At 39.0% G+C, this 9,738-nt stretch overlaps 2 protein-coding genes across 2 annotated transcripts in view; both read right to left on the bottom strand.

Moving 5' to 3' along the window:
* Nucleotides 1–439, bottom strand: part of hoxc10a (homeobox C10a) — a 3,973-nt gene extending 3,534 nt beyond the window's left edge. The window contains exon 1 of the mRNA XM_026998792.3: nt 1–439. This exon is cut by the window's left edge and continues 434 nt beyond it. Within this exon, the coding sequence (XP_026854593.1) occupies nt 1–305 (305 nt within the window). The 5' untranslated portion in view covers nt 306–439.
* Nucleotides 440–6,759: 6,320 nt separating this feature from the next.
* hoxc11a (homeobox C11a) lies at nt 6,760–9,726 on the bottom strand. The gene is made up of 2 exons (XM_026998619.3): nt 8,945–9,726; nt 6,760–7,745 (listed from the first exon to the last, which is right to left on the bottom strand). The coding sequence occupies exons 1-2, from the start codon at nt 9,627–9,629 to the stop codon at nt 7,513–7,515; spliced, it is 918 nt and encodes a 305-aa protein (XP_026854420.2). The 5' UTR covers nt 9,630–9,726; the 3' UTR covers nt 6,760–7,512.
* Nucleotides 9,727–9,738: the final 12 nt, after the last annotated feature.

The raw sequence follows: 9,738 nt of genomic DNA, 5'->3' as shown, positions 1-9,738 counted from the left end.
GGCTGGGCAACAGGTTGCGCGCTTCTGTAAGTTTTAGAGCCCGCCGTCCAGGCGTCTCGCGGCGACAGGTAATGTGTCTGCTGATAGCCGCCGATATGCACGCCGCTCGGCTGCAACTCGTCCCGTTTCGGGTGAGGGGTACCGGCGATGCTTACATTTCTCATCATCTGACAGCCATATTCTGCGGACGTTTGCATATACATTCCAGAGTTAGTAGAGTAACCCTCACCTCTGTATGGAGATGTTCCTCCCACCAGCGAATCCATCAGGAATGAACCGGCTGCCACATTGTTCGGACATGACATTTTGCTATTGAGCGTGATGGTCTTATGTTTTAAGGCAATCTCGCTTATGTCGAAGAGGATAAGGACAGTAGGACGCTGACATCTTTTGGGGGGGCGAAAAATATCAGCAACATAATTATGGATTCAAGGTACCCTGTCATGTGATTTTTAGACCAATCGCGTTTTGGAATTGGCCTTGATGCTCTAGACTGTATTGACGTCAGTGGGGTCAAGTTGGTGAATATATGTGGTATAACATGGAGCAATGGCGCCATCTAGTCGACACATATGTGTAAGGACATCTCTTTTACAAAGAACAAAGCGCAGTCGACTGTGTAAAATGAGCAGTTACGTGGCTTATGCGAACACAAGAAGACAAAGCCAGAAACGCAGGTAAATTAATGATGCGCCTGGTAAACGTGGTAAATAACTGGAAAAGGAAGTCAGCACAACACAATTTTACAGCCTCATAGACTGTGATAAAGGGTTCACCTATATTAACGTATATTGTATTTGGACGAAGGATTCTTAATGTCATATTACGCACTACGGAGGTATGTCTGTCATTCTGTGATATTCGCCCTCCGGTTGGCTATCCGTCATGTCTTCTGTGTCTTGGATGTTGATATTGGGATCGTGTGTGTTTTAAAAGTAACAAAAAGTTTATTTTAATAGGCTAATGCTGTTTCTAGGAAGTGCTGCAGTTACAGTGTTATACTCCTACTTAAGGCCTATTTATATAGGCTATAACTACCGAATTAACCCGTCGGTAATTAAGCAGGGACATTCTCCAAAGTTTTCCTGTATTTTAAGGTGGAATGTATTACGCAATTGAGATAAATGTTTATTATATACTTTTGTAGTTTGGTTAGATGTTTCTAGTCTATACCTTATATAGTTATTCAAATAAATAAATAAATAGACCTACCTATACATATTTAATACGTTTTTTGATGTTAACCAGGACATATACTGTCATAATAATAAATATATTTATTTATTTGTATTACCTGTTGTTAAATTAATTTCATATATTAACGTATCTGTTGTCTATTTTCTCTAACAATGTTTTAAATCTGTAAAAAGTCGATCCTCTGTAGTCATTTGTGGTCTACTCTGTGCTGGTTTAGTTAGTGTTTAGGAATGTTCCAAAAGTGGCATCTGATACAAAATCTATGTGGACAAATTAATAGATTGATGAATAAACTTTAAGCAATTTGCTAAAAAAAAGTAAATAAAAAAAAACTTGTTCCGTTTTAGTTAATAACACACTCTCAGATCGGTCTGCATATTATGTATATATAGAAAAAGTATTTCATTTTTAATTCCGTCGATGAATCCACTTTGCTACAATATAAAGGGGATGAAATAGAAAATGTTTCTTTGCAGGTGATTAGACTTTTTTTTCTCTGAATACTTGTCTTAGTTCTCTGTCGCAGTGTATGGTGTTTTAGGATAGCCTATAACGTTGTACGTCCTGAATATAATTTCACAATGAGTGAATAAAAGATAAATGACTATTTTAAGAATACTGCAACACTGAGTTGTAATCTGATTTCTGTCATTTCTACTAATATAATAATGATTTCTATTCTTACGTTTAGATGTAGTTAATGTAAAAACATAATAATTTAGGAATTTCTAAACTTCAGCATTCATGATAAATTTAGTTCAGTCAATATAAAATATTCAATTTAAAGTTAAATAAACTATGTAATTTGGTGTTTATAGGCCATTTCATAATAGTTTATTATTCGTAGATTAAATGGTTTTAAAAAAACAGATTGAGAGAAAGAAAACAAACAACAAACAAACAAAAAACAACAATACATTGTTAAAACATTGTAAACAAGCCATTTGGTTGCCAGTGTCTTGCGCAAGGCGTTCTCTCTCTCAGGAGGGCCAACAGAGAGGTCACTGCCAATGACCCTTCACGAGGCATTGTGGATTATTTTCATTGGTTGATTCTTCTGTCTGTCATTAAGACACTTTCAGCAGCTCTCCTTGTTGAATTTCTTTGAATGCTTGTCAAATAGTGAGGTCATTAAAATGTAGTATCACAAAAAAGCAGGGGGACTGACGAGATATTAGGATGAATAGTGTGAGGTGTTTTAATTTCTTTGTTCTTTACGCTAGTGTGTCCCAAGAAAGTTATTCATAGCTTCTTCGGGAATAACGTCTTGTGCGCATTATTCCTTCATTATTAGAAATGTGAGGATTTAATGCTCACCTAATTTATGCTCACCTAATTAATAAATTTAGAACTAGGTTTAAAAAGTCACAAGAACCTGAGAAATTTTAATTAGATAAGTTAGTGCTGATACTTCTGCGGCGTATACACACTTCTACAATACTGGCTCATGCAGGCTGTTAGCTATGTGACGCGCAACACGGATAATGATAAAACACAAGACAAAATTATTTTACTGGCGTTAATGCAATGCTATATCTGCGCAGGTTCTGCTGTGTGCGTCAGTCTACTATAGTATTGCACCTTTATAGTCCATCACTTGTACAGCAGGGTTCCAGTGATATATGAAATGTTCATTGGAATTCTATGTTGGCGTTTAAATACCAGTTTGTGATTTCTGATTTGGAAACAAACTTCTCAAAAAATATTCAAGAAAATTTGTTTTAGGCATTGGTTATCAGAAAATGTGAAGTTTGTTGTCACAAAATCATTTCAAAATGCATTTTCTCTGAACAGTTGCAAAGTGATTGCAAAACTGTGATGTACATGTTTATTAACCACAATAAAGTATTCTGAAGGACGGATTCATTGTACATTGCAATATAATTTAATTTCAAAATTTAAACAGCTCATTGAATACTCTCTTCCTCTCTGTGTAACGACAAATTCAGGTGCATGTCTATGAGAATAAGTGCAGAAGCATCGATCGCTTAATATCGTGACTTCTGTGTCTCCGAGTTGTTTAGAATACCTATTAATTGATCGCGCCACTACAGATTTGACAAAACCTTGCACTGTTAAGGTTCCGATCCAAAGACACTCGACAAAGTCTGCTTACTTAGTTTACTAGGGCCCTTAGTAATATTTAGTTGGCCGTGGGTATTTTTAGATGTTTTAAAATGTTTGTTTATGATACGATGTTCCTTTCGATGCTGCGTAGGCCTTTTAATACTCACAGCTAAATGCTTGACCACAGCAAATGTGTGGCATATCAAATTCAAAATTAAGCAGTCACCAAGTAGTCCTACGACCTGTCACCGAACACTACGGTACTCCGAACCTTTGGCGGACTTAAAGTAGCTACCATAAAATACATTTTCAATTTGAAGTAACATGTTTTTACACATTTTCTTTCACTAAACTAAAATCCACCTACTGCGTTTGGATAGAAATTTATGGTTGCTGCATGTAACGTCTTAAAGAAAATTATAAATCAGACAGTGGTAATCGGAAAGCACATCCGCATTTTATTAAATTTTAATATCATGTAGGACCATACAAATGAGCACCACTGTGGAGAATATTTACAGCTTTTCATCACATCCATAGGAAATGAAATAGGTATACTGCAAGCGGCATTATAAACGACAAGACTAAACTTAAACTGCGCCTGTTTGAAGCAACAGTGTACCTCAGTGTAGCTGAGAGACGCCTGTAACATATGTAGCTATACAATATGTTGCATTTAATAAGGTTTGGGGGGGAACACGAGAGAGAGAGAGAGAGAGAGAGAGAGAGAGAGAGAGAGAGAGAGAGAGAGAGAGAGAGAGAGAGAGAGAGAGAGAAGAAATTGCAAATACAAACCTACACGTGGATACATGTGTACGTATATGAATACCAAAATGATGAAAAGTCGCAGAAGCTAATTGGAAAAGAATTCCGTTGTAATTCATTAGTTCTTTTGTACCCAGAGGGAATAATATGTTAATGTAATGCTGGCCGGTGACTGAAATAAATGCATTAGCCCCCAACTGAAATATAAATGTTTATTTAAGGAAGTCTGAAAATGTACATTTTATTAATAGGCGTTTTTCTTTAACTGTGTTCAGAATGTGTTCCCTAATAAATTTCCCCAATAAAAAGGCACATTAATAAAAGATATTTCTGATTATTTTCTCTTTGGGGTGCTTCCTTTTAGATATATTAAATCTGACATAAAATCTACATCCAGCTTGGATTTCAGTTTAATGGGGATTCAGACACCAGACACGGAGTCAGATGCTGGTGTCTCTGAAGTCTCCGCCATTTCCGCTCTGCGCTCAGCTGGGTTCCGCCGACCACTCTGTTTTACTGCTCTTTCTTTGCGCTTTCAGAAATAAATTCAACACCTACACAATAACATACGGGCCGAAGCCCGTTTCACCAAAACCACGGTTTGCTTTGAAAAGGTCACATTTGTCAATCACGCAGGCTACAGAACAAATTTCGGCTTCGTGAACACGATTCATGGGATGGCACACACGCCACTTCCTAGGCTGCGGGACGACCCCTCAGCTCATTGGCTTGATAGGTGGGACGCGGCGGAGGGCCTCTTCTTCACTGTGATGACGACGCAAGGCAAAGGAATTCGACAAATGATCTACGTCACTGAGCCGGGGCCAAGGTTGGTGGGTGTGGCTAGTGAGGTCCTTTAGCCTTGATCCTTGGCTATGGGCCTCCCTCCCTTTCCCTCTGCTATCTATCCCTCCCACAATTCCGCCAGCATGAATGCCATCCACTTTCAAAGTTCTCTCTCTCTCTCGCTCACGCTCGCTCGCTTACACACACACACACACACACACACACACACACACACACACACACACACACATTCACATACGCGCACGCGCTCGTTTCTATATTTGGAGGCACAGTGGAATGCCTCAAAGAGTGAAAGAATGGGTATGTTGAAACTAATGTAGCTTGTTAAATCGGTGTAGCATACCTGCAGATGGTGTTTCTCTGCGAAAGGGGGTTCCTGGCGCACTCTCTCTGTTTACTAAGCGCAATTACTAAGCGCACAATGACTGTTAAAAATCTACTAAAACAACATTAAAATGTCGGGTGGATTGCTGGTAGATACTCACTGGAAAACAAACAGAAAATAAATGTCCAGAATACATGCCAAAGTGAGAACACATTTCATGCATGAAAATATCACATTTTACAGGGACAATAAAGTGTATTTACTGGGCGTGCTAAAGATGGTGTAGTTTAATGTGAAGGGTCAAAGTTTGGCTCCTTAAACATTCCTTGTTGCTTTTTCACTGAACTCATTGGTTCTCTGTGCTGTTCCACACATTTCCTGGCTAAAGGGAGTCCTTGATTCCACTTTTATTGCAGTGGGTTAAAGGTGAAGGCCTTGACATTACTGAAGTTCAAAAACAACTTTTCATTAATATTTTCCCCTTTTTCTCATATGCACATGTGCGAGCTGTACCCACATATGTACCCCACAAGCCTGTATGCCGAAAGCCACAAAATGACCTAAAGCATGCATACACACTGCAATAGGAGTCTCGCCAACCTCTCTCTGACTCGCTTTCTCTATGCTTCACACATACGCGCATGCACACATTTTACTGTTATGTATTGACTATGCACAGCTGTGTGTGAATGGATGAGTAAGAGGGAGAGAAGGAGAAAGAGAGAGAGAGAGAGAGAGAGAGAGAGAGAGAGAGAGAGAGAAAAAGAGAGAGAGAGCGTACATGCATGTCCAAATCCCTGCGGTACTGTCGGCCATCGATTTCACTCTTCCAGCCCGTTCAATTCTTTTTTAAATCTCGTAAACGAACAAATGAAGGCGGAGCCGTAACACAAGATGTCTACCTATTTATGCTCAGCAAAAAAAACAAAAAACGCAAAAGGCCCTGGTTCTTCATTCAAAATGACTACAGCAGGAGTTAGTGGTGGAAGTGGCTTGTTGGACATGTAAGACACCAGTGTTCATTTTCTTACTTCTTTCAAGTTTCTTTGTTCGAAGAGCAAGACTTTGTTGTTTACTATTTACTGCGGAAGTGAACGCCATTCCCTACGAACAGACGGTGCAATTAAGAGAAGAAAATAGCCATTTAGGGCCTCTGTCTTTATGGCAGTGTCTAGACTACAAGAGTGGCGATTCCATTTAGTAGGTACTAAAGAAGGTTATCTTTTCCTTCTGTCTTTTCCCCGTACAATCTGACTGCGTAGCCGTGTTTGTTCATTAAGAAAGCATATTCTGAAACACAGTTCAAAGTTGATACATCGGCAGTCATCCTTTATCGCGGACTAATGAACGTTAAAAAACTTCACTAAAATGCTTGTGTGTGTGTGTGTGTGTGTGTGTGTGTGTGTGCGCGCGCGCGCGCGTCTACGCGTGCGCGTGCGCGCGTTTTATTATCCAACTGTGAATGGTTCTTTCAAGTGATGTCACTGTTTCCACAGCACTATTGCACTTAAATCACAAATTGCTGAAACGTTAAATGCAACACACTTTTTTTTTCATTTGTTTCAGAGTCTGAAATTCAGTCACGATTCATATGTAAATATGGCCACAATATTTATATTTATTTCTTATGTGATGTATCAGTATCATATATCGTACACAGACCAAGTGTAATCTTTGCGCTCTCTTTCTACAAGACGAGAGATCACTGGGTATAACATAAAACAAATAATTTAAAGTAATGAACAACAGAGTAAAGCACGCGAGGTTGCCCGAGCAATATAAAGAAAATAGCAGCAAGGTTATGGAAAAGGAACTTAACATTATATTTACAATCACGAATGCACATTGCATAGTCTCTGTACAAGGAATACATTGTTACAGATTGTACAAGTCACAGTTTAAGAAGACGGAAATGTAAAATAAAAAAGTATGACGATTCCAGCCCCAAGTACGAATTGACTGTTTTATGTTACATATTTACAACTAAAGCCATTAAACGCGAATTCTAACAAATGATAGCCTATTGCTTTGTGACAAAGCTACTTTCGAAATGATATCGGTGTAAGCAATGATATTGGTATAGACTGAAACATTTTATTCAGAACGACATAAAATAAGGTTGAACTTCGATTCCTTAAATGCTATTTGAATTCAAATTGTCTCCTTGATTATTGGACTAAATCCGCAGTTTCCACAACAAGATTCGTATAAATTTAGCCACTAATGTTGTCTAAGTATATATTCAGATTATACATTAATTAACTTGGTAAAGCCAATTCTGACTCAAATAACCACAGATTTCGGAAATATCAAGTAAAATCGACATTAATCTGATAAAATTAGTTCAAGGTTTATAACAATGGGTTCCCAGAGAAATACTGCAAACGGTCTCTGCTTAATTTCTTTTCTTTCATTCTCCGATTTTGAAACCAGATCTTCACTTGTCTGTCAGTTAGGTTTAGCATTCTGGAGAGCTGCAGCCTTTTCTCCTTGTTGATGTAAACGTTAAAGAAAAACTCTCGTTCCAGTTCGCGAATCTGAAATTTGGAGTATGGACATCTCTTCTTTCTCGTGCGAGGGGTACCTTGGGGACATCAGAAGGACAGTTCAGATCATTACTTTGCAGCATACTGTTATATTAAAAGTAATGTTAAAACATAGTAAATTCTGAATTATTCTAATACGTGCAATGTAACCAAGAAATGGTAATTTATAGTCAAATAGGCATAAATATCTATGACCCGAAATGTAACGTTTAGACCACGTTTAGACATAACAAATGCGAGCGTTTTTTTAGTTTAATTTTTTAATTTTTTATTTTGTCGAACCTTAAATCCTCTGCGCAAAAATTATGTACGGACATTAACGGTGCATAAATAAGGTAAAAGTGCACTTGAAACCACATTCGTTATAAACGGTTAAACTTTACAAGTTCGCGATATAAATGAATGAATATCTGTGACTGGGCCTCCATTGCTTGTTTTGACTCCAGGAACATATAGAAGCTGCCATTATAAAGAAAACTAACCTACGAAAATTATAATAGCCTTTTATTTAAAAGGTGTAATTTGCATATCGTGTACTCGGCCATTTGTACCATTTTGTTTCCACGACGTTATAGATAATCTGTGATTAAGTTAGCTAATTTGCAGATACGTTTCCAGATAACTATCTGTATATCTGAAAATGCATTTGCTAATAAGAGCAGATGAGGAGATGAGACAGACAGTTGATAGATAGATAGATAGATAGATAGATAGATAGATAGATAGATAGATAGATAGATAGATAGATAGATAGATAGATAGATAGATAGATAGATAGATAGATAGATAGATATTCACTCTTCACACACTGACTCGACACTATTCATGTAAACGCATGGTATCTCAACTCAAATCACGATCTGGACTATAGCTAATAGAGGTTGCTCAATTTTGCATGCAAGCTGGTAAAACAAAATTCACAGGACGCCAAAAGCAGTGTTCTGCCCAATTGATTTTTACTCTCGACAGCAGAGAAAGCAAGTTCATGATCAAAGTTAGCATTTGTCACAATAGCGCACTCTTAAAATTTCACAGACTCCACGACAGCAGTGTCTGTGTATAACATCCTTTTTTTTCAAAGCGCGTTCCCATCGTAAAAATTCTTTTCGTTGGAGGAAAGAGCTTTGTAGGTTATAATAAAATCCTTTGAATGCTTATAAAACTCCACATAAAATCTGACCGACAAAACACCGGGCTAGTCCCTTAACCTTTCCCCATTTACGGCTTTGGTACCTACTCGAGTGGCTGATCTTGCTCGTGTTGCCGTCCTTTGTAGCTGATGAGGTACACGAGCCCGAATTTGTACGTTCCTCCTCATCCTCCGGGTCTTTTTCCACTTCGTCCACCCCCGAAACGGCGCTGGGTTGCTGGGTCGTAGTCTCTAGCTTATTCGTCTCGCTCTTTTGTAAACAATGGTCAGGCTGATTGTCCGCGTTGCAGTACGCTGTTTCGAAAAAGCGATCAAAACCTTGAGGGAGCACGTTATTTTTCCCCACGCCGGAGTAGAAACCGGTGGAGGGGTGATTTGAGCTGGCATGATGGTGGTGGTGGCTGTACACGTTCTCGTTTTTCATGAGCATTTCTGTCATGGTGGATGGCGGAAGACAGTCCCTGTGCACCAGATCCTCTCCTGAGTAGCAAGACGCATAGTTGCTTCTATGGTGCCATTTGCTGGAGGGGTCCAGGCCGTAGGAAACATCTCGTACCGGTTGCACTTGAGACAAATTTGTGGAATAAGGGTACGTAATTTGCCGCGAAGGCCCCTGTGGAAGGAACGAAGATACGGTGGAAAATTCGGGGACGTAGTAGGTGCAGCTGGGGAGGTAGATATTAGAGGCACAGCCCGTCCTATCCGCAAACTCGGATGTCCGGTCTTTACGCGTCTGCGAGCAGAAGTTGCTCAGATTCACCGAGTTAAACATCTTTCCCCTGTACTCCGTACTATAGATAGATGTTTTGGATTCGAGCTGCAGAAGGAGAAAATTTGGGAAGGCGAGATGACGCGCTATCCGTCTAAGTCGCCCCGTAACA

The sequence above is a fragment of the Electrophorus electricus genome, chromosome 21 (assembly GCF_041902795.1).
Source record: "Electrophorus electricus isolate QZ-2024a chromosome 21, ASM4190279v1, whole genome shotgun sequence".
In the NCBI taxonomy this organism is placed as follows: Eukaryota; Metazoa; Chordata; class Actinopteri; order Gymnotiformes; family Gymnotidae; genus Electrophorus; species Electrophorus electricus.
Note: the sequence above shows the minus strand (reverse complement) of the source record. Positions and strands in the feature narration are given on the sequence as shown.

What these genes read in the sequence shown, in the direction of transcription:
- hoxc11a (XM_026998619.3), bottom strand. Translation starts at nt 9,629, where the DNA reads ATGTTTAACTCGGTGAATCTGAGCAACTTCTGCTCGCAGACGCGTAAA. An exon ending in GAGCAAGATCAGCCACTCGA is followed by an intron (nt 7,746 to 8,944) that starts GTAGGTACCAAA and finishes GATGTCCCCAAG; the next exon opens with GTACCCCTCGCACGAGAAAG.